General features: G+C 40.4%; 2 protein-coding genes across 2 annotated transcripts; one reads left to right on the forward strand and one right to left on the reverse strand.

Moving 5' to 3' along the window:
* Nucleotides 1–1,896: 1,896 nt before the first annotated feature.
* On the forward strand, nucleotides 1,897–20,767 carry DLGAP5 (discs, large (Drosophila) homolog-associated protein 5). The gene is made up of 18 exons (XM_009322914.1): nucleotides 1,897–2,137; nucleotides 3,414–3,622; nucleotides 4,090–4,182; nucleotides 5,182–5,266; nucleotides 7,377–7,481; nucleotides 8,648–8,718; nucleotides 10,397–10,692; nucleotides 11,119–11,240; nucleotides 11,323–11,452; nucleotides 11,852–11,937; nucleotides 12,554–12,714; nucleotides 14,239–14,331; nucleotides 15,534–15,753; nucleotides 16,912–17,158; nucleotides 17,504–17,561; nucleotides 18,960–19,128; nucleotides 19,525–19,577; nucleotides 20,645–20,767. The coding sequence occupies exons 1-18, from the start codon at nucleotides 1,897–1,899 to the stop codon at nucleotides 20,765–20,767; spliced, it is 2,562 nt and encodes an 853-aa protein (XP_009321189.1).
* Nucleotides 20,768–23,220: 2,453 nt separating this feature from the next.
* On the reverse strand, nucleotides 23,221–24,907 carry LGALS3 (lectin, galactoside-binding, soluble, 3). The gene is made up of 4 exons (XM_009322915.1): nucleotides 24,884–24,907; nucleotides 24,569–24,657; nucleotides 24,124–24,292; nucleotides 23,221–23,407 (listed from the first exon to the last, which is right to left on the reverse strand). Exons 1-4 carry the CDS (start codon nucleotides 24,884–24,886, stop codon nucleotides 23,252–23,254), a joined length of 417 nt encoding a protein of 138 aa, XP_009321190.1. The 5' UTR covers nucleotides 24,887–24,907; the 3' UTR covers nucleotides 23,221–23,251.
* Between the last annotated feature and the right edge of the window lie 6 nt (nucleotides 24,908–24,913).

Genomic DNA, 24,913 nt, shown 5'->3' on the forward strand with positions numbered 1-24,913 from the left:
TTAAAGAGCATGTTTAAGGAGTCCCAGACACAGGGGATTTGTCCTGCAAGTCCACAGAGGATGAGTGTAGACACTTGATGCTAGCTGCTGCTTTTAGAAATTATTTTCATCCACTGGGCCTAAAAAGCTCGCTTCTTCCAGGAGGTAGGTAGTAGGGATATAGTACCACTAACCATTTTCTTTATGGTGTTCCATGGGAATTACTAACGAGATCCATCCAAAGATGATTATTGGAGATGCTCATGAACGAACCTGCCTTAATCACTTACATGTAAAGCAAGGCAAATATGACCTGTGAACTACGGTACAGTTAGTCTGATCATTTGCAATCATTACTAATTAACTGGCATCTTTAATCAATTTCTGAAAGGCGGAAGGTAAGATGCAGGATGAAATGTACGATATTCACAAATCAGGTGGCACTGACATGCACCAGCTTTTCCAGGATTACGTGGAAGAGATCCAGTCTCTGATTTGAGTGCTTTAAGCTGAGTTTAGCTTTTTATTCCCATTTGCTCATTTACACTTCCACTGACCATTTTGCTCTCCTGCGGCGCTGAACGTATTGGGAAAAAAGCAGCAAAATCTACCCATTTAGATTTCTGACTCATATGTTACCTCCAGTGTCTATTCCAAGCACTTCCAGATGGTTGTGCAGGTACTGTTGGTGCTACGCAAGTCACTCAGTACGCGAATACTGCCATGAAGTGGGGCACAAGGAGCTGCCGCTGCCAGCAGTGATGGTGTCTGGACAGACCTTGCCTGTATTCCTTTTTACAGTAGCTCAGTCTCTCCTTGCTTGCTTTTTCCATAAGTATATACAGTTTAAGAGTACATTCTTATTTATTTCTGTACTCTTTCTGTTTATTTTGGTACTCTCTTTCTTCTGACATTTGGGTTTTTCAGTTAGGCTGCTGGTGGTGTTTTTGGCTTCTGGCAGCAAATGGAGGGGGAGGGGATTGACTTTAAGAAATCCTGTACACCTATTGCCAAGGCTGGTCTTTTCAGTCCAATTCACTGATGATTTCTTTAGCTTGATCAAAACTTGCCGTCTTGAAATTAAGAACCTCAGTAAATTATGTTCTCAATTTACTGGTCAATGAGTAATTGTTGGCTGTTTAGTTTAGCTCTGTCACCCTCCCTACTGTAAAGCTGTTTTCTATAAGTAATGGAAGATGAGATTTCTAACAGACCCTGGTTGAGGTGGCAGGCAGAGTAAGGCCAGTCGCAAGAACTGATCCTGACCTCTCTCCAGGAAGAAAGCATGACAACCCTCGACACAACAGGCTTCAGCGGGATGCAGGGGATGGAGCTTTTGATGTGGCTGTTAGCACAACACGTACAGACCAACTAACGTTTGCATCAAGTCTTCCTTAGGTTAAAAAAGCAGAGAGAAATCCTGCTTGAAATAAATGCTATTGTATTGCAGTTGCATCCTGGAAACTCGGTTGGGAAATGGTGCCAAGTACCCTGATGCATGACAAAAACGCCTTGCCATCAGAGAGGGAATGATCTAAACGCTCAGTGGCAATGTTGCTTCCAAGTATTGTCCTACAACCTTGTCATTTACTCGCTTGTCTCCTTAACATGGAAAACATCTGTGTTGAAAACAGACCAGCAGGACAATCCCTGGCAGTGACACAGCGTCCCCTACTAATTCTGTGTCAGACTTGTTGACCACTTAACAAACAAACTAGCCCCTTGAATGCGTAAAATAAAGAGAAACAATGAAGACTAAGTTCTGAAATTGTCATTTGCATTTTCTCTGGTACACATACAGAAACGAAGAACCTAGGGCTTTCTTTGTTCGGAACATGTAAACTCTAATGAAAAGGGCAATATGAAGCACGACAGCTTTTTTCCTCACCGTGATGATTTTTGTCTAGGGTCATCAAGATGGCTGCTACCTCCCAGTTTGCCAGTCGATACAAAAAGGATTTGAGTACAGAAGCCCTCAGAGCAAAAGTTGCTCGCAGAAAATCAATGCTTCAAAAGGAGAACAGACACAAGTTGTTTGAAAAGGGCAGACAGTTTGGATTGGCAGATGTCAACGTTCAGCTCTCGAAAGAGAGGGGAATTTCTCAACTAAATGAGACAAGTGAAATGTGCTCTCAAGAGAACAGCAGTGTAAAACAGAGTAAGTAAAGACGTGTTATAAAGCTTTTTTAAAATTCTTAAAAATGTCTTCAAGTAGATTTAGTAACATTATCACGGGAACATAATTGTGGTCAATGTTTTAATTTGAAGTAAAGGTTTAAGATTTAAAAAACAATGACTACTACCAGTTCTTCTAACTGTTAAGAAAATAAAGTCTTGATCCTCACTGATCCGGTGGTACGAATGAGGCTTTGCTCTGATTTGTCTGCAGCAGCTAAAGGAAGAACGCATTTTGCTATTAATATTCAATGGGAAGTCTCTTAATGATTGCTTTGTTCAAGAAGTGAAAAACCCTGATCTAAAATCTCGTCTAACATATAACTGGTGTCTGTCATGTACTTAAAGCATGCTTCGAAAGGGTTAATTGCATATTATTATTGGGTATATATAATTATAAATGGGTAAATGCATGGTACAATTTTATTTTAAAAATTGCTAGTTTTTGATGACTTATCTTTCCTCCCAGAAAATAGGGCCTGCATATGTACTGAATTCTGCCTCCCTGGCTCTCCTGGATTCTTACGGCCTGGGGAATTAAGTCAATCTTTAAAAATGTTAACGGATTTCTTAGAAGTATTTTCACCTTCAGTGTTTTGATAGCAGAAGATTACTGGAGGAAGGAGTGCAATCCCTATGTAATGCTGTCAAATATGACATTTAAGAAATTTATATCTTGATTATCTTCAATAAATTTTAACTTTAGATACCAATTTTTCAGATAGACACGTAATTCAAGTCTGGCTTAAGGTTTTATTCTTTCATATAACTTCTGCTTCATTTATTCTCAGCTTGAGGCAGATTTGGTATCTAAAGCTGACCTAAACTTCAGCTTTCAATGACATTACAAGTGTTTGAATAGAGAAACTGATACAAATAAACTAAATAAATAAAGTGTTAACTTTAATATTAGTAACCATGCAGGAACAGCCTGTACACTGTAAAACGGATATGAATTTACAGCATCCCTCAGGTGCAGATTTGGGGAGGTGCATTTGCAAGTTGAAATTTACCATTGAATACTCTTTCAGTGGGAAGGGTTAAAACAATTAAAAGAATTTAAGCTTTTAGCAAGCTAATAGATCACATGTATTTGCATTGTAAGAGTTGAAACTTGCAAGCACAGATTTCAGACAGTCTTCTGCTCTTTGACTTAGTGTGTTCCTCTTCTATCATGGAAAAGTTTTTTGAAATTTTCTGACTTGCTGAAAAATGTCTTCAAGATTTTATAACATGTCTGTCTTCCACCTTTGCTTCAGAACAACCTACAAATGGAGCCACCAAGAGGATTAATGAACGCAAGGAAATGCTCCAGCGCTATAAAGAAGAAAAGGAACTTCGGAAACTGAGAGAGCAGAGAGAGAAAGCAAAAAAGGGGGTGTTTAAAGTTGGGTTATACAGACCGACTGCGCCTGGATTTCTTTCACTTGTACCTGAAGATCCAGTGATAGTAAAGCCAAGAGAGAAGGTAATAAGAGTAATATTAAATACCTAAATGAAGTATGTGTAGTATACTGTATTAAAACTTGTATTTGTATACAAAATTATGTATCTGTTATGCCAAATAAACAGTTTATTTTGTAAATGCTTTATAAATATTTATTTTATAATAAGCAACAATAAGGGAGTAATTTGGCTCATTTTTTTAAAACAAAGCTGGAAATAGTACTTGTGATATGGTGATTTTTGTATTTATGACTATGTTCTCAGTTCAAAAACTGGAATGATTCATCCACAAATGAAACAGCGAAGTTATTTTAGAACTGGTAACTTGTTCCTATTTAGTCCACTTGACTTTGAAAGTTTTTCAAATTCTACTCTTCACCCATTTTGCACAGGCGTGTTGCTTTTCACACTCAGGCTTCTTGCCCACTCTAAGAGCGACGGGTGGGGAAAGGACTATGTTAACTCTTGTTTCCTTGGGGATGTTTCCAGACAGCTCCTGCTTTCTCCGGGAGGATTACGCGATCAAAGGCCAAGAACCAAGAAGAAAAAACTGCGATACCAACTGCATCTAAGAACTCTATGGTTTGTTTTTTTTTTATATAAAACTTCAGCAAATAAATTTAGAGAAAAGGATGCAATTATCCTTCAGACCATAACTCAGGGTTGTTTGCTTACAAGTTGAATGCTGCCTCTAAGGAGGTTCTGCTGGTGAGAAAGACAAATTAGATCAGAAAAGCTTTCAGCAAGCTGATAGACCTTATTATGCTGGTTTGAGCGTTGCGCTGAACTGCAGAGAGTTTGATTAGGTCAGTACAAAGAGAAAAGTGCACAGATCTTCTGGATCAGTTTTTCAATACAAAATACTGTAGTCAGCAAGGACTGCAAGTATGTGCAGAGGTAGTAGCGAGACTGAAGTTACATACTTTGGTTTTGGCTTGGAGAACCAGTGCATCTCCCTTGAATGCAGAAAGTCTGTCATGAATGCAGATTACAAAGAGTCAGTTCGTTCTTCACTCAAAAATCACTTCAATATTGGCATATTTTTACTGTGAATCTTAGCAGTCCCTTCCACTATTACTTGTATAAAAAAAGGGGTTTTTTTTGAGGAATTTCACCAGCAATAATCTGTAAAAGAAGCTATATCTTGAATCTAGCAATCTTGCCTTACAAAAACTTGAATACATTTGAAGGGTTTCCAGTTGTAACTTTACAAAGGGACAACTGAGTTAATATCCCCCCCCCCCCCCCCCACACACCTTTTTTAAAACAAACACAAAACACAGAATATGTACTAAGATGCAGCAGTAATTGGCACCTAGTTTCATAGTTAACTGAAACTATTTCTTCAATATTTTTTCCATTCTTTTTCTGACAAATTCTGAAGTTGGATAATGCATGTTAACACGTCTAAAATGAGCTATTTTAGTTATCCTTAATTTCTCTTTACATATTAAAGCCCTTTGTGCCAAATTATTTGACCATTTGTTTTACTGGAGCCTAGGATAGAAAGATAAGGAAAGCAATTAGGCTGCTTCATTTCTGGAAATCTGATATTTCACAAGAAATGATCTTCTCTTGTAGGTCTGTGCCAAGGGGCGTGGTGTGTGCCCTACACAAGCAGGACGTAAACAGATGAGTACAGACAAACCGGCTGAGAAAGAGAAAGGTATGAAAGTAGTATGATCCCTACATCTGTATCTGAATCTGAAAGGACTCTGCTGTTTGGTTGGGTTTTTTTTTTTTCCTGAATCAGTAGTTGTGACATTATGGGAGGGAGGCAAAGAACATTTTTGGGAGAGATCCGCAGTACATTTTTGGGTGTAGGAAACAAGGAGGAGTTTAGGATGGCCATTTCTACTATGACAAGGGCAGCAGCTGGCAGATTATCAAGCGCGTGGCTCTAGGTATTGCATGTACTTGTTGCCTCTATAGGCTGGGGGAAATGGAGTGCAGGATACTTAATGCTGTCCTGGTTACTGATTATTCACCCTAGGAGAGGGAAAAGAAAAAGGTCAGTAGGCAGAATTGCACAACTGCTAGCTGCCTGAGCACCTGGAGCTGTGCAGAGCTTTCTGTTTGTCTCTGGGAAGAGTATCACATGCAGTAGCTGCTGCTGTTACAGAAGAGCAAGTGACTTCACCTGGAAAGATGAGGAATAGCTGACATAAGTGAAATATGCATTTTCCTTGATATTGTGGGTAGCCTGAAAAAACGCTGATTGCATGAGCTGTAAATATTTTCAGTGAAGTCCTTCTTCTGTCTGTACAGCAGATATGCTCTACATGGTCTCTAAATGAAACTGCTTGTGTAACTCGGCATTGAAAAAGGTTTGGAAAAGGCTAGCCTACTGGTAAAGCACATTAGCATATAATGTTGGAGACAGGAGCCCAAACTTCTGATGCACACTAGTGCAACCGAGTAAATGTGTGATTGTCTTCTTCAATAAATGACAAGTACAATCCTACGTTTTCGTATTTTACAACAGCCCCTTCTGTAGCTGTCGCTTTCTCTGTGACAATTACATACGTTTCTTAAGAAAACAGCAACAACAAAAAAACCCAACCCATGCCACCTTTATGGGAGTGCAATACTTTTGATTAGAAATTCTTCCTCATAGCACAGTGATGTCCATGCCTTAAGTAGATAAGGCTAAGTCATGTGGAATACTGACGTTAATGCAAGATATTCTGTAACTCAGAATGAAATTACTTTCGCATTGCTAATTTAATTAAATCAGCAAGCAGCAGACCTTTGTTTAAATGAATTTCAGTAGTGCCTCCGTTGAATACTGAAAAGATCTGTTATCAGTGTTTGATATAACAATTAAAACATTTAATTTTTGAAAAAATCGTCATCCACTAGACTTGATTATTCCTTTTTTGCTGAATCAAGAATATGCAGTATATGTATTTAAACACTAGTATAAAAATGTTAGAGAAGTGAATGTTTGGATAAATCAAAGGTTATAGTTATTTATCTAGTAATTTTTTTCCCAACTTGTCATTCTAGCTTCCAGAGAATTGCAGCTTGACATTAAAAACACGAATAGCGTTAATGGTAACCAAATGGGGCTACTAGATTTCAGGCAGATGTAGAAAGGGAAGGTATGACATAAATGTTTCTGTGCAGGAGAATGCTATCATTTTTGAAGGATATTAGAAACAGTACTAAAATACAAAGATGAAAATGATTAAGATGGGTAACACAGTGCATGAACTTGTCATATTTTATAAAATATTTCGGGGGCAATTCGTCTTAAGAATACTTTGTTAGATTACATTAAATTCAGACCGTGGAATACATCCATATAATGACCAGGGCATCACTTTGTTACACAGATGGTTCGCTTAAGCTTCCAGCTGTGCAAATAGCCATGGCAAGTTATTACTCTAGAAAGCTTCATCTGTGATGTCCGCATCACAGAGATGATGTGGACTCTGATTGCAGGGAACATTGGGAAGGGCTCCTTAAGCTTTGTACTTGGCATCTAGCACACTGGTACCTTGATGGTACTGAAAGTACTACTGTACAACAGAGCATCTTCAATCAGGATCCTTCAGAGCATTGCCTTGATGCCAGGGCTGACCTATGCTGTCCATGTTTAGCACTGCTTGCACTGAACTGACAAAAATCCCCTGTTGATTCTGGCAAACTAATGCAGCTAATAATTGCTAGTGCACTTTTCTGGTTTCTACAGAACGTAAACTTTCAATTATATTACTTGAATGCAGCTTCTTATTAAGTTTTGAAATCTCTGGAATTAACATTTCTTACAGTGTTGCAGACTGCAGTGCAGACGACCTCAAATGTAAGAGTCACCAGAGCAGCAGCCTCTGCAGCTAGGCAGACGCTGAGAACAACAGCTACTGCTGCTACTGCTGGTAAGTGAGGCAGTGAATATAGTCCTGCTTGTGTAGCTCAAGCCTGATATGTAAGTATTTGGAATAGTGTGCTGTGAAGAGACGCCATCTAGTACTCGATAAGCGAGCACTGGAAACAACATATGTATGTTTATATGCTGCTGTTAGACTCGTTGTCAAATGATATACTAAGATAGCTCTATTGTCTTTAGGATCTTGCTCATATCTCAGGCACTCTGTTGTGCTGTAGAGATACACATCAGCTTGTTCTGAACTGTCTTAGCACACTGCATTCTGCTGTGTAACTATCTCCTTTGAGTAGATAGACTGTATGTAAATCATGCCAAATTGTCATGTAAGAAAAGGACTAAATACTATATCACTTAGACTCTCATCTGGAACTCTGTTGCAATATTTAAATCAAGATGTTGAAACCAACATTGGACAGTTTCCCATAAAATCCATCAGTGTGGAGCATCAATATTCATACGGCAATTATAAACTGAAAGAACAAAACCAGAACTGGTGAAGATTTGCTAGTTTGGTGTATCGCTGTTTAAGGACATACGATTATTAAGTCTGTGGCCAGGAACAGATGCCTCTGGAAGAGATGAGAGCCTGTGTTCTTCGGGTCAGGAATTGCTCTTCGTCCATGTTTGCCTGTTTACCAGAATAGGGGAACATGATGAAGGGGAAATTTTTAGTATATCTTCTTCTTCTCAGGATATTCTCTAGAATGTTTTGCAGTGTCCCTTGTGTTATATATGGCAGAATTTAACCCCTAGGCTGAAAGCACAGCTCTGTTAGTATTGGTTTCAACTCACCCACAGAAATCCTATGCCACATAGAAATTAAAAATCTGAACTCAGATTGGCTTGACGTTATCTCTTCAGCCTTTAAGGAAATAGGGTGACTTTTATTTTTAGTATATGACAACATCTAAAGACTAATGACTTAATGAATCTGTTTTCCTTTCTTGGTGATACATCTCTTAATAGGCTGTTAAATCCTAGGCCAGTTTTGAATGAACTTTTGCAATTCGGTGTCTTGCCCTCTAGCCACCTCCTGCTCAAGAAACAAAACAGTCTCTCCCTGTCTCTAACAGCTGGACTTTTATGGCAACCTTTTGGTGAAAGATTGTCTTAATCAGATGCCTTTTTGACCTTTCGGAGTTTCTCTTATTCTAGGTAACCAGTCACAAAGAAAGACAGCGAATGTAGGAAAGCAGAAGAGAGCAGTCAAACCTGACATCGCGGAGGTAGGTCGTCATTTAATATTTGAAATGGAAGAGCAGTAAAGCTGATTTAAGAACCAATAACAGTGTAACTGTAGCTCAAATACACTTGTGTTCAAGCATAGAAGTAATAAGTTCACTAATAAGCTAGATTTTGGGAAGAAGCTGTATGTATTTATATTGCCATATTTTAAAAATTAAGAACAAATGTAGTTTGCTTATATGGATGACTTGATTACTAATGAAGATCTGGACGATGATTTAAATCAGACAAGAAGTTCTTACATGACATATGTCATGTTTTAAGTATTAAAAAAAAAGGCCTGCTTTGCTGGTTTTATCTAGCATTTGTAAATTTTGTGCAGTTCATTCCTTTTTGAAACATACTCTGAATGTATCCTTTTCATGCTACATGCTGAGGTAACGATATGAGACTTTAGAAGCTAAGAAATAAATGCGGTTTTAGGTTTTGAACCATGCAAAAATAAAGCTGGAAATGTTATTCTCTGCAAGGTAGACATGCCATCATTGAAGGCAGTCATTGTGGTTCTCAGTGTCACTGCTATAACAAAACTTTTCGGCCTCTACATAGAGACAGCAGTATGTGAATTCATCGTAGCCCTCCAACCCAGGTTCCCAAACAATTTGCGTATGCATTCATGCGCTGACAGTCCTGTGTGAGAACCATCAATTATTTTTCTCCTTCCTTGCACTCCACCATTCCCCCTCACCTCGTGTCTCCCTCACGCCTCCCATCTCCACTCCTGTTTCCATAACTGCAGCTGTGCTCTAGTATTATCTTGAAACTGGTGGAATTGTGCGCAAACACTGGCAGGAGGTAAGAGGCACTTATATCTTTGCTCAGGTAGGTACCTCTTCATGGGCAGGAGTTGCTTTGTGCTGCCAGTTAGTAAACTCTTGCTGTAACCTCAGTCATCTCATTACAAGAAGTGTGTTAAAAGTTGAATTCGAGGCTTACATTCCAAGCAGGGGTATCTAAAGTGTAACAAGTCTTACAGTGGACTGAAGACGCATATTTTCTTGAAAAACAATCTTAAGCTCTTTTGGCTGGTTTGAGCTAACAGTATCTCAATATAGGTATCTCAGAAATGCATTCTGTATGACCATCTGGTCACTCATCTCCTAGGAATGTGGATTCAACTTATTGATTAACTTTCTCCTCTTTTAATGACATTCTGTGGTCCTAACTGCACTTGTCTTGGGCTGCATTCCTCAGCTATCAGCTTGTTTTAGCTTGTTCTTCAGTCTTTGGATTAGAGTATGTGTATAAACTGTGATTATTCAACAGGCCTAGTTGGATTTGGAGCCAGTAATTCTGCTCTTGAGGAGCTTATCACCTTAAAGCATTTTTTTTTTTTCTAGCAATGGGAGCAAGCTTTGCTAATTTTAATTACTGTTTTGGTAGGCGAGGTGTTCTGCTACTTTTGGCCCTTCAGTGGATCGCTGCACTCCTCGTAGTGAAGTGCTATCCCTGTAGAATGATTCACAAAAACCAGTTGGGTTTATTGGTAAATCATGACTTCTGTACATGTTGTATGCTATTGTAGAAAGCGACTTACCTGAAACTGTTCCCTTCCTGATGGCTTTTAGACAGTCGTGTTCTAATTCAGCCCATGCCTATAGTAAACATTTTACTGATTTGATAATGTAATGTTCGCTTTCTCTATTTGTGGTGTTATAGGTAACTCCTTCTAAACATGAAGTGGATGAAATTGCTCAACTGGATCCAGCGATGAAAGATTCTGCAGCTGATTCTAAACATTCCGTGTCGGTAGACAGTCAACAGGAACAGACCTCAGTGGAAAACAAAACCAATTCTGCTTCAGGGAGACCCAGAACACGCTCTTTTGCACCTCAGAACTTTGTGTTTCAGCCATTAAATGGATTAGCGACCTACAAAGTTACACCCATGACTCCTTCTAGGGCAAATGCATTTTTGACACCTGATGCCTTCTGGGATTTTTCAAAATCTCCAGTGTAAGATTCTTTCTTCTAATGGTCTAAAATGCAAGTGGATTTCTCTGTGATGCTACAGAAAACATCACGTTTCTATAGAGAAATTCCCTGTGTAACACACTGTTGTGTTGAAACACCTGATCATCGAGGTTGCTATTGTTGCTTAATCAAATGTGGACTTAATACAACAGCAAAGAAAGCTATGTAGTCTTTAATCCTGCCTATGCTTTAAAGCAAAGCAGCTCCATATGGAGCTGAGTCCTGAGGGACTTGTGCCATATATAGCTATACACAGATTTATTAATTTTAATAGGAATTGCTTGCGTTCTCTGGTGTTGAATGTAAGGTAGCCTACCAAATGGGGCATTTTTGTGTGTCTGGCCATATTTGATGTCAGTTTCTCAATGTGTCTTAACTCTAAATGTACTTTGTTGTTGTTGTTTCCAGTAATATAGTTGAAAAATGCAGTGAAACTAAGGCACAAGAGCCTAATTTAAAAAGTCAAATTTCACCTGCTGGTAAAGGCATTCAAGAACAGCAAATCACTACAAGTTTGAAAGGAGAAAAAGGTATGAAGTTCACTTTTAGTTTATTGTTCTAATGTTTTTGTTTCTCACCAGATTCTGAACAAATGCCTTTCATGTTTTTCAGCGAGTGAATCAGATGAGAAAAATTCCATTCAGAGAACAAATGAAACAATTCCTGTCTCTACAGATCTAACAGCCCTTGAAACGAAGTCAGATGATATGAGAGAGCAAGAGCATGACGTGCCTTATTTCAGGTTTGTGTTCATTTGTTTCACTTTCTTGTTGTCCCTTCTGAGGTCCTTAACATGAGTAACGAGACATCTTGGAAAGATTAGCTTGTGGTGGTTGGTGTCTGTCAGCAGTGACCTGAGTAGGCACACATTCCTATCTCCCTTTTTGTATTGCTAGTGCAAGTAAAGGATATAAAATTCTGGAGACTAACCCCTTCTCCTAAGGAACACAAGCTTGAAAGCAGTAGAAAAGAAATTGCATCTCAGCCAGTCAGCAAGCTAAAACAGTCTGATGGCTTCTGCTCAAAGACAGCGTAGCTTCTCTGAAAGCAAAAGGATAGTAACCATTAACAGTCACGAGTAATGACAGCAGTTAGAAAATTCTCCAAAACCTGATCTTTTTCAATACCCCGTTATTTTTAGAAACGTTCTTCGGTGTGAGACAGAGAGGCTGATGTCTCAGTGCCTCCAGTGGGATGGAAAATTTGAGCTGGACATTCCAGAGGATGGTAAGACTAAACTATAATAGGCACTAGAAGGGGTGTTATGGTGAGTGAACGGGACAGAGGGAAGTACATGTATCTGAATATATTTGCAAAACAGCGCTGTCTACAGCACTTAGTAAAAGTTGTATTAGATAAAGTTTAGAGTTGTATCTGCCTCAGGACAAAAAGGCATGCTTTATCTCCTAATACTAAAACTTATGTGTAGTGCTTGACGTGGTAGCGGTTGGCACTAAAGTGAACAAAGTGCATATCGAAATAGATTTCTGTTGCCAGTTTTAAGTATATTTAAACGTATGAACTTTAACCAAGCTGATTTTTTTAAAAATAAAATTAGGTTTTAACGTAGAATAAGTGTCCTTCCCTGGGAAAATGAAGATGACTTGTCAATGCTTATCCTTAAAGACTTATGGAGATGGTAACCTTTTTCTGAAAGGAGCAAGTTTAGAGCAGTTCAATGGATAGGTATGCTCCATCTGAATTGTATTGCAGGTCTGCAATAGGTGAAGTTAGTTCAAACAAGAAACAAATTCCAGACTCTTCAAATACTTACTGAAATCGATTGTGAAGTGATGGATTATTCTAAGATGTACTTTCTTTATTGTTTTCTTGTTGCTATCAGCTAAAGATCTTATTCGCACCACAATTGGTCAGACAAGACTGCTCATAGCAGAAAGGTTTAAACAGTTTGAAGGACTGGTGGATAATTGTGAATTTAAACGGGGTGAAAAAGAAACAACATGTACAGACTTAGATGGATTTTGGGACATGGTTAGTTTTCAGGTATGTACTTGCATGTTAACCTACTAGAAAAAAGTTGATGCGGTTATTTACAAGCAATGGATTGAAACTATTGTTTCATGTAAAAAAACGCCAGTCCTTGTTTAACACCTTCTGATGGTGAATATCAGCTGGTATACTACGATTTAGCATTCATGGACCTGTTCATCTGTTGTGTCTCCTTGTGGCCTATCTTGTTTTTCTCTGGAACGAAGGCGTGTAGCCAAGTCTTAATTCTGGTTTGGAGTGAGGATACAGTCGCAATGTCTACCAGGACCGAAAGCTAGGAGCTCTTGGAAAATTCCTGGAGCTCACCTGAAAAGTAGGGCTTCCATGCTTCCATGCTTCAGTCCGAGAATAATGCAGAAACTACAATAACCTTATTTAGGGGTGAGCTTAGGCGATAGAAAACCTTCAACTCTATTTCTCTTTTGATGCTTCCATTGATTTCAAAATGAAATATAATATTGTAAAAGATCAAAATAGCTCTCGACAGTATTTGTGAATCAGCATTCAACAAAGGAACTTGTAACTAGTTAAATCAAATGCAAAGATGGATTTATTGTTAAGGTCCTAGTTGTAGGTCTTTAATTCCCTCCAGAAAGCGTGAAGGTTTGACCCGCTTATACATCAGAGATATTTGAGGGCAACTTTGCTAGAACCTGTAACTTGAATAACGGGGTTTACCTATGCTTACTGTGTGTCTGGGAGCAGCTCAAGTTTCTCCTGAGCATCCCCACCTTTTCCCTTAGATAAACTTGAGTAACAGAATCGCTAACTCTGTCCCTTTTTGCATTTGTTTTTGTGTCCTCTGAGTTTCAGGGAGGATGTAAAGGACTTGTCACTTCGGTGACCAGTCTGCTGTATATAAGCCTTGTATGGCCTTACTAGCAGATGATGCAAGTGTCTCCGTTACAAAGCCTAAGGAGGACACGGCTGTTGCATTATCAGTCAGGGAGGAGGTAATGCTGCAGAGCTAGTTTGTCACTAGTCACAGGATGTCACGAACAAGCACAAACTGCATCAGGAAGCTGTTCAGGCCAGCAGTTTGAAAGAGCAAACAAGCTTGGATGATGTGTTTCCTACATAATGGAAGATTCGTGCTTGTTTGGTGTAAAAACGATCGTGCAATGTGTTCTTTTGCATTCCTTAAATGCGACCATTGTCAAAGTGCTTAAGTTCAGCACCAGAACAGGTTGTAAACCAGCTCTTTCATTTAAGATATTAGATCTTACTGAATGATTCTATACTTCCCCTACTAACCTTTAACTACAGAAATGATACCAGTCCTGTCATCTAATCTGAAGCTTGTGAATGTTAGCGTAACCTTCATGTCAACTGTATGACAACATTTAATACTTAGTATCAGTTGGTGGTTTAATTTGCTTCTCTGTATTTAAAGCAAAAGTACTTAAATGCATAACTATGCTTAAATTTGTTACCTGATTTTATGAACTCTGTTGTGTTCTATTGTGAATCTGAGAAGTCTTGCAAATTAAACCTGGGCTTTTCTGGGATTTCCAATAGATAGAAGATGTGAATAAAAAATTTGATAATCTGAAGAAGCTTCAAGACAACGAGTGGCAACCACTTGATGTCCCAAGCAAAGAAATTGTCAAGGTATGAATAGCCCCTAAAGTGTACCTCCTAGATGCATCATCAAGCGTGCCATCAAGATGCAAACAGTGTGTTGAGATATCGAAAATAACTAGTAAGCTGCTAATGCAGTAATGAGTACTCTTTTTAAATGGAAGTTCCTTCTAAAGCCCTACTCATCTGGCTTCTTTAGATGTTAATGTTTAAAAATTCAGTGAAATTCCTCTCCAGATGCATCCTTCTCCCTTGCATCTCCCAAGTGCCCTTATATTAGTTGGTATTTGTAATGATAGTTGCCTCTTTTGACTAGGAAGATTAGAACTAAGAATTAACAATGACTCTTTTGGAGTCATTGGACTCTTTGCTAGTAAGGCAAGTCTGTTAAATTTAGAACAGAAATTTACCCTTCAGATGTAGAACACTTTCTGTGAGCCACTGGTGTTGGCACTGACTTATCTGAAAAGGAAAGCACACGGGAATTTGGCAGTGACTGCCAGTTTTGAGCCGAGTGCTAAATTATAATGGTGTCCCATTAATACAGTACCATGGGTAGCATTATACCGCTAATTCTCTAAGCACAAATGGTTCTGACACTATCCAAAATAAGTTATTGCTTATTGCAAAATAAGCTTTAATGTAAGCTATTCTAGCTACTCGTTGGTTTGGAATACATAATTGCTTCTAACGACTGAATATCAAGTCATACTCACATTGCCTAAACTCCATCCTGTTCCTTGAGACTGCTCAACTAATCATAAAAGCGATTTGAAGGTCGATAAGAAACTCCAGGCACAGGAAACTGGAAGGAATGTAGTCTGTGTGAGCTGCCTATAAATGTCAGAACCCTACAGATGGTACAAGGCACAAAACTTCCTTTGAAAAATTGAATGCCAGGAGAGACTTCGCTGGCTGGTGTCTGTCCTGCCGTTACTTTATCTCCCTGCCACTAGGAGTCCCTGTATCCCACTGTTTTAAAAAATCCTAAGTCTCATTAGAAAAAAATTGTACTGTGTATTTCTGAACTGCAGACTTAATATCCTTAATATTGTCATCACAAACTAACCTTAATAGCTGAACGGCAGTCCAAGAGAATTCTGGGGATGAACGGAGACATCTCCAGCATGCCTGTTGCCATCTCTGTGTGGCCAGCAGCTGTGTCGATGTTCATGTGCAATTGCTTCTATCTGAAGCTTCCAGAGGTGACCCAGACTTTCTTACAATTTCAGAAAAAGACTTTTCCAAATGGAGTGTCTAAACCAAAGCTGGGAGCGGCTGGAAGAACTGCTGCCCGAAGCCGGCTTGCTGCTATAAAAGCAGCTATGAGGGATAAAATGAAGCATGACGGAGCTGCTGATTGTACACATCAGGAGAAGCTACCAGAAGTAGAAAATGTGGTTTTTGAAGCGGGATTTTTCAGAATTGAAAGCCCTGTGAAAACCTTTCCAGGTGGGTGAAGCTTAATCGTGATTTCTGTGACCTGAAAGTACTGAAGAGAGTTTAGCCAGTCTCACTGGGGAGAGGAATTACGCTGTTTATACTGGATACAACTCCAGTACTGGACACAACTGGTGGTTAATTATGTCAGGGATCCAAAGTAAACTGTTCTACATGAATGTACTGATTTGAGTGATTACGGCAACATGAAATCTCTGCTTAGACAGAGAGGTAAAAATGGCTGGTTCATGTTTTTTCAGCGCATGTTTAACAATCAAGTTTTAATCTGAGTGTTTCCGGACTTAGCTGATGAACCTGTTCATCAAAGTCAATGCAGGCTAATGTCCTCTGTTTGTAAGACAGGAATTGGGATTTTCTTTAACTAAATCTCTTGCAGTGCTGTCTTCAAAGCTGCAAATAAAATATACCTGTAATCTGTATTCATGTTCAACAAGATTGTAACATAATTCCAGTCTGCTATAAAGGCTGTTTAATAGGGGTTTTTTTTGAGCAGATGCTCAAAATATAACTTTATTTTCAGTATCTATCTTATTGCAATCTGTGTGAAGCCAGTATTTTCAGTGATCCTTGACTCTTTGGGAGCCATTCTGCTTCTCTCCCATTTCTAGTTCATAAATTGACTTTGAATTTCCCATCTTATTTTTTTTGTGTAGATCTCTTTCCTTATCACAAGACTAGCAATTTTTTCATATGCCTCTTGTTAGTAGAGGGGACCTTCTGAAAAGCTTTGAGCTAGACTGGGTTTAAGCAAGCTGTAGCGGAGAATCTGTAATAAGAATCAGTTCTGAGTCTGTGTCTTTTTAATTCTATTAAAATTACCTACTATAAAAGATGGAAATTAATGGCAGCTTTCACCAGATGGACTTTTTAATGAGAACAGCAAGTCTCATTATTTCAGGTTCTTTGTGAAGGGATAGTCATTACTAAATTGCTTAGCTGGATTTAAGGTAATTTTGTGACTTACTGACCTACTTCTGTCACCTTTTTTCAAATTCTCCTTGCAGTGTATATAAGATTTCAATGTAATGTTTGTATAAGACAATTCAGCAAGCAGAAAACAATAGTGTTCCCAGCTAGAGTCCAAACAAACAGTTAATTTCATCTTCTGGATACTGCTGTAGTAATGAAATGTTAAACACGCTTTTTCAGGCTTGCTTTCAAAGGCACCTCGCAGATCTTCCCAGCAGACTTCTGAAAAACTGGCAACAAGATCATCCAGTAGAGCTTTTCTTCAGAGTGTTCCTTCTGTTCTTTCTAACCCTGAGGATACAACTGCAAGACAAACACCACCAGTGCTCGAAGGCTTCCACCCAGCACAAAATTTGAAAATGCACCAATTTCCTACTGGAAAAACTCCCCCACTGGAAAAACTCCCTGGTGGTTTTCTTGAACAAAGGTAGATGTGTTAAGGCAGCTTTTAATTAACTTTGTACAAATAATTTTATAGTTTTAATTGAAATAATTAATATTAATACCCATTAAATGTTACCTTCCAATTTGGCAGCGGTAAAGGTTGCAAAGTCCTTGTGTCCTTTACTTCCCTCAAGCAAATATTAAGAGCTTTGCCCAAATGTAATTTTGCTGCTGGGGTAGTTTATTTTTTTGCCCAGAAAATTTGATATAGCTGACCAGTGCCAAACACGCAAGCGTAATTGCACAGCAAATTGTAAGATCAGTTGGGTAAGTCAAAAGATGATTGAAGGTGATTGAGAAGAATGAAAACATTTTGGTTCTCTTTCAGCATTTCTGTAGTTGCAGAAGAACACGGTCCTGTTGCTGGCACAGCAGAGGGAACTAAGGTAAGTCGTGTGTAGTTCATTTATGTGCTTTAAATATTTTATTATGATTAGCAAAAAAAAAAAAAGTTCTTTTTATTAGCCCCAGAGACTTGGATTTCTGATCAAATCCTCATTTAGATATCTTCTGTATTCCTCGTGCTGGTGCTTTTTCCTTCTCAGTATGGACGTGGATAGGGACTGCTGCAGTCTGGGGATCTCTCCTCTTTGGGAGCTATCTTTTGTTGGCTGCTGTATGATGACACTTGTTGCTTGGGCAAGCAATGTTCTTTTGAAGTCCACTACCTGTTTTCTGGTGTGAATTTTTTTTTTAAATGCTTCTGCATTTGGGGACCATGACTAAAGGGAACAGTAGTATTTAGCTCTCTGGGTCCTCATGCTGCCACAGCAGAGCATTGGGCTGTTACACTGTTTAAAGGTATAGCAAGCGCAGTGTTACTAATACGAGTATCAGAGTTCAGAAATCCATGCCCTGAAATACTTGAGGCCTTGGTGACACACCTCTGTTTGAGTAGCCTTAAAAAAACAGGATTGTGGCCTCCATAGTTCAGATGGTACTGTGCTAGTCAGTGAAAGCCAGTGCTTTGCAGTTAATCATCCTTTAGTAGCTTTCATTGGAAACGGAGGATCTGAATTTTATTTGTTACTGCTTGGATCTGTGCATGACTACAGCAGTAATTTCCTCCCCCACCTCCCCGAATATATAATATATATTAAAAAAAAATAATAATCTTGGTTACTAATTTGTTCTTATGCCTTTTACTTCCTCCTTTCCCTGTCAAATGAGAAATTGCTTGTTGGTGATGTCGCTCTCTGGGGAAAACTGTGGTCACCTTTAACTTTCAGTATTGCTGATAGGTTTTTCTTGAGGTAAAGTCTCATTAGAGAACATCCTCAGAATGTTTTTGGCACTTCAAGTTCAAAATCTTCTTTCATGTGGAAGAACTTCCTTTGTAGTCTAAGAGATTATCAAGCTTACAAGGGTGTTTGGGAAATAGTTAATGTGAAACGGATCACAGTGTTAAGCTGTGAGCCTTGTCCTGCCTGTCCTTCCTACAGTGTCTGGAGTTAAAACCCTGTCTCTCCTGAATTGTCTATAAAAACTGCAGATTAGATGTATGGACTTGGTTCAACATAACAGGGACATGCTGGTTTCTGTAAACTCACATCCCTTGAATGTCCTGGCTACCTTTTCACCTTTGTGCTTTCTGCATCAAAAGCTGACAAACTTCCTTTTATTGCAGACAAAACAGAAAATAAGAAAGCTTCATAGTGCCATAGGTGCTGCCTCATGTCCGTCTTATTTCACTGATGCTTTTCTTTTGGCTCTCTGGGAAGCAATAGAGCTACTGCAGACAGCCTCTCAGAGGGCAAGGAACAGTTAAAATTCCCCCTTTTCAGGTGCTGGAAAATTCTAGCAGTGAATTAAAAGTAGTGGATGGCATGGAAGAGATGGAACTATCTGCTGCAGATCAACAAGGACAAGACATTGTCATGTGCAGTCCGGAGAAGGAGACCTGCACAGAGGCTAACTTTTCTCAGTCTGGAGAACCAAAAATACATCAGACAGGTGCGTATCTTAACGCTGCTTAGTATAGTTTGTGCGGTATTGCTGGGGCCTTATGATTATTCTAAAGTTTAATGATAATCTAAATATTACTCTTTGAAATCACTGTCGTCGTAGCTTGGTTAATCTATGTATGCTGTTAGCAAAACCTCTTTTAGCTAGTATGACTTACACATGCGTTGCGCATGAGCAAACAGTGCCCCTCAGATTTTTCTGTGTAGTTTCCATGTGATATGTGAAGGAGAAAGCTAATAAACAAGGCTTGAAGTAGAAGTAGATACAGACAGTTTAGGGGCTTGGTTTTTTTTTTCCCAGTAAATGCAGAAAACAATACTGTTTTTCCAGCTTTGGCAGCGTCAGACTAACTTTAAAAAAAAAATAAAAATTCTTATTTTTCAGATGTTTCATGTAGTGATTTGACGCCCATTGAGAGCAGAAATCCTTTTGATATGGTAAGTTGACCTTCAGGTTTATTTGACTAAGACAATCTGCATGTTACAGTACTGTTAACCTTTCCTACAGAATCAGTTACTGCACGAAGTAAATTAAACTCTGTAAGATGTTATCAAGCCAATTCATATAACTTACTCTAAATACAAGCCACAATTCCTGTCTCCCTGCTCGGGCTCACGCTCTTACTCCTTATTGCACATGATGAGTGTAGGATGAGTCAAGACATTCGTAACAGAAGAATGATTCTTACCAGATTGATCCTTTAAATTATATTTCTTATGAATTTCCTTGTAAATATTTACTAACGTAATGAATGGCCTGGCCTTTCCCTTCCACTTTCTTCTTGGAGTTTTCCAGGTCTGTCCCTTCCCTTTCTTTCTTATAGCTTTATCTTTCAGAGCTGGAAGTAAGATTCAACAGGGAGAAGCAGGTGTGTGAAAACTTCCAAATCGTTACAAGAATTTGGGTGTACGGTTTCCTTGGTCTCGTGTGGAAAGTCCTCTTTAAAATATGGATTAGTGCTTTAAATGGACCACATATTCACTTCTTGTTTTATGTCTGGAAATAAGCTTGCAAAATTTCTCTTGGGACAGTCATGGTACTTACAGTGGTACACGATTTTGAACGGTGGCTGTTGCCTTGAAACGGTATCGTATATAAGCAAGCACATTTTAGTATACTTCGTACTAAAGTAGTACTACTATACGTAGTACCTGCACCGCTGCAGGTTTCAGATCTGCCTGACGGATCCGTGCTTAGCTTATTCTAAAGCTGCGATGTGTCCACAGTACTGAGTGAGAGGCACGAGCATTGCATGCTTCTGTTCCCTTGTCAGAAGCATTTTCTGCTAGTTTTTGTCCCACGATGTTTAAGTGGCCTCTCAAGTAGGCAGGCACCTGACCTACATGAGCAGATGCCTGCCGGTAATTAGGGTTGGTCTGGTGTTTACATAGATGGCATTAGAGAAAGGGGAACTTGCTATTAGCTTATTTCGTGTGTCGCTGCAGTGGTGTTTTGCAGAGCAGATAATTATTCCTCAGATGTTTCACTCTGATTTCTCCCACAGCCCATGCTGGATGCTGAGCTTCCCTTCACTCCGGTCAAGAGCAAAGCCCAGAAATTTGCAGCAGCTGAAGCATTCAGTGACCTTATTGTATTTTCTCCCCTTTCTCCCTCTGGGGAAAAATGAAGAGCGACTTGAAATTCAAAATGTGTAAATTATAGTAACAAAAAAACCCACAGAGGATATCTGGAATACAGTCTGCTACCCTTGAACTGTGTTCTGAGTGAGTGAATACCTGTAGTATTTTGTAGTGGAACTTACTAAAATATTTTGTAACGTTCTGTGGTGCAGTCATCGTGCACTGTAAGTCCTGCTGTACATGAGTAGGGGGGTGTTTGCTGGTTGTACCTGCTGTACCCAATGATTGCACGTTCTGACTATAACCTGAAATACTTTTATTTTTGTATGATTTCATGTATTTCCTGTCTACTTCGAGTTGTGGAACTCTTCAGCTTTAAGCTTTTCTGTCCTGACTTTACTTAACTCATGAATTATTACTAGAAGATGCCTATCAGACTAGCTGTACCTGTGCCCTATTTCTGATGCGAGGGCACCTTCTGGGGGTAAGACTCAGCCTGTTGCCTCCCCCGAAGCACTGTTTCATACTCGATCGCCGTTGTGAGGGTACTGTTGCACCCTTAGGCTCCAGCGTTCTGTGCCTTAACAACTCTGCCTGATCAGCAAGATGTGGCAGGGTTTGATGCGTGTAATTCTTTCCTGTGGGAGTCTTCCTGGTGTTTAACAACCACTTGCTTTGTAATAGTAGAAACGATCTCAGAACAAGGATTTCGAAGTCTGATAATATCTTTTCCTGGCAGTGTATTAAAATAGGCATTGATTATTATTTCCTTTAAGGACACAGTTCTCTACTGAATATCTTAAGTACCTTCAAGGCAACCCCTATTCTCTCTTTGCTTTTTCATGTGAAAATCTCGTAACCTCTTTCTCTGAACCCTTGACACGTGAACCTCAGCCTCTTCTCGCATCTTGTTCCTTACGCATTCCCTTATCTGGACTGTAATATATTTATGCATAAGGAGCATGCCAGTTATATATACTCTATATTTGAGTAGTAGCATTAGAGTACTGCCAGTTACTATATTTTTAACAAATACCTGACTGGGCTTCTTCTTGTAATGGTGACCTTAGTGTAATACACACGTTCTTCCACTAGCCTTTATTTTAAACCAAACCAAGGTAATTCAAATCCCTCAGCAGAAAGCACGGCCGCTACAGCTGGGGGAGCTTGTCTGGCTTAAGTTTTAACCTGGAAGCTGTGTGCTGATTACACGGAAATAAATAGAGGAAGCTAATGTGACTTGCTGTTACTGTGCTGGAATCAACTTTCTTCATCACTGAACTCCAGTTACAGGGAGAGTTTCAAACAGATAGCTCTTAATGACTTGCCTGCTCTGTTCAGTCATCAACACTGTGCAATGAACAGTGGTAACGAGGGATTTCTGACGTCTGATGTATACACTTAAGCCGATGTTAGCAGTGTGCTGGTCTCGGCTACTGCATCTGCTGGAAATTTCAACGCTGCGCTGCTTGTAACTCGGCATCTCCAAGTATAAATGAAGTGACTTGTAAAAGAGTATGAGACATGTCAAAGAGATCCTTGAAAACGTCAGCAGTGGCTATTGCGCTGTTCTTGTTTTGCAGACAAGACCGGGAGAATGACTCACAGTGAAGGGAACATATTTTTTTTATTTTTGTTACCAGCCTGACTCACGAGGTAAACTTGCCAATAAACCTCCCCACCCTTGAAACCGGTCTTGACTCACACAGAAGTGATGAGGGGAAAGAAGCACAAAGCTCGTGACTTGTTCCATGGAGTACATAACGCCTGTACAAATTCCATCTCCCTTGGGAGGGAAGCGCCTTCAGGACGGGCTGATTTGGGCCACCAAATGGGCAGACCGGGCCTTTGAAACGAAGGAGGGGGGTAACTTTTCTAGCCATGGTCTAGGGAAGAGGTTTTGCTTCCTCCAGCTCTGACTCCCCTCTTGAAATACCTCATTCTGGTCAGGCTTAGAGGGTCTCAAGCATTCCCTGTTTTCCACTGTTTCCTAGTGGATAACTTCAGTGAGGCGACACTCCTGTGAATTACGCACAACCCAGTCATAGCCCGATCGTGCAACTCCTCCTCCCCTGGGGCGGGGAACTTATGTCTTTTGCTGCACTATTTTGATTCCTTTAGTGAAAAAGGAATAACCGCTCTACCTAGCAGAGCAACTGAGGTTAAAAATACCAAGTTACTGACTGCTGTCTGGTACTTGGAGAAGATGGGGTTGAAAATTGCTGCTCTAGTTCACAGGACCAGTGGCAGCATGTCACAGGCTGCTTTGCCAAGTACTCCTCTCCATACAAATCAAAGGGCTCCTAGTCGTCATGCTTTGGCGAAGAGATTCTCTGTCTCTACAGCAAGAATTCAGATACTTCCACATTTGAACTTGGCTTGCTGGAGGATGTCGTGGCTTTTGAAATCTTACTGAAAACAAATTTTACTTGTGAAAGTGTTTTATTACCTCAAGGTATTCATGTAAGAAGGCACTTCTGTTACAGCCATATTAAGAGCACTAAGTTTGCGTTACAGTTACACCACCGTAGTTATATCATGGTTGGCATAACGCTGGTGAGGGTGATGTCCCCAGCAATGCAGAGTTTGGTGATCTCGTTCAGCTGCTTCTCGCGGAAGTTGTACTGCAGCAAGTGAGCATCGTTGACCGCTACCTTGAAGTGATCCACCTCGCAAAGGATCTGGAGCTGAAATAAAAACCCCGAAAGATGACCATCAGATTTGTTCTAGGAAGAAGTTTTAAGCCACAGACTCGAGCAGGCTGGCACTGGCTAAAGGCTGCTGCCAGCTGAGTCCAGACCGTCCAGTGGACGAGCCGGTGCAGCAATTCTCGGCTGCAAAAACACTGGTGACCTTTGCCTTCTCCAAAGCCCTGCTGTACTCTTCCTCCTTCATGTTTTAGCCCGCAGTCTCTGTCTCCTCGTGACTACGATGGTATTTTCAAGAAGCAGTACTGTACGGTTCACACAGCAAGAGCTGAGTTCTCACCAAAGGCGAACCCATTTTGCAGGAGAAAAAGCTCGTGAAGAGAGCTTGGCTGCTAACGGGGGAAATGCTTTATAGAAACCTGCCTGACAACTGCTGCAGAACGACGGTGTCAATACAGAGGATTTAATAATAAATGGGAATAATGGAAGTGGGGAGAAGTTCTACCCTGGGCACCTGGACCTGCCGGAGGGGGGTGAGAAGTGCAGGGAAGGTGCCGTAGACCTGCCGTGCTGGACAGCCAGGGAAGCACACGGGGCGACTGCCCCAAAAAGCACCTCTGGGAGCCGATTCTCCTGCAAAAGCACCAAGGTCCTTACAGTGAGTCTTGTTACACGGCCCTGACCAAACCCTCCCAGCACGCGGTGCAGGTGCTGTTGGCACATTAAGACTGAGTTGGGGTGGGTTTTTTTGGTACCTTGAAGGGTTTTCCAGCTTCAAATGGAAACTTAAGAGCTGTCCTCTCCTCCTTTCCCCAGTTATTCAGGAACATTGAATTACAGACGATGACTTTCCTGTTGTCTTCCTTAAAGCGGGGATTAAAGTGGAAGGCAACGTCATTCCCTTTCTTGAAATCCAGTGAAAACCTGCAAAGACAATAACGGATTTACTGCTTTTTCTACGAAAGCCCTGGACTCTGTTACAGGGCTTGCCAAAAGTAGCAGCAAGAGGGCAGAAAAAAAACCCCACAGACCCCGTTGGACAATGACAGGGCATTTACACATTTATTTGGTGTAATATTTGATTTTACACCAGGCAGGTGTTACTCAGGAACAGAAAGCAAATTCCAGCCCCCCCCGCTCCATCCAGTAGCGCCCCACGGAAAACCCCCCCCCGCCCTCGGTGCTGGACGCCCCCGGTACCTGTTTGGGTTGGGGTTGACGGTCCCCGTGATGGTTATGAGCATCCGAGGGACGAGTCCTGCCTGCAGGGGCAGCTCGAAGGGGACTTTCTGGGAGACAACGGGGATTTGGTGTTAGTAAAAAAAAGCACGTCGGAAGCCAAACGCTCAGGCACGGGCTGGCTAACAGTGTGACAGCACACCGGGGCAGCCCCGTGACACAGCGAGGACCCATGCCACCCCCCCCCGGGGACAGCCAGCCCCAGGTCCCTCCCGTGGCCAAGCAAAATCGGGCAGTGGAGACACAGAAACCCTTATAATATGATGGAGCCGTTACCATCGGAGGAGCCAGTCCCCCCCGCGGAGG

This window comes from Pygoscelis adeliae, unplaced genomic scaffold (genome assembly GCF_000699105.1).
Source record: "Pygoscelis adeliae isolate BGI_AS28 unplaced genomic scaffold, ASM69910v1 Scaffold314, whole genome shotgun sequence".
Taxonomy (NCBI): domain Eukaryota; kingdom Metazoa; phylum Chordata; class Aves; order Sphenisciformes; family Spheniscidae; genus Pygoscelis; species Pygoscelis adeliae.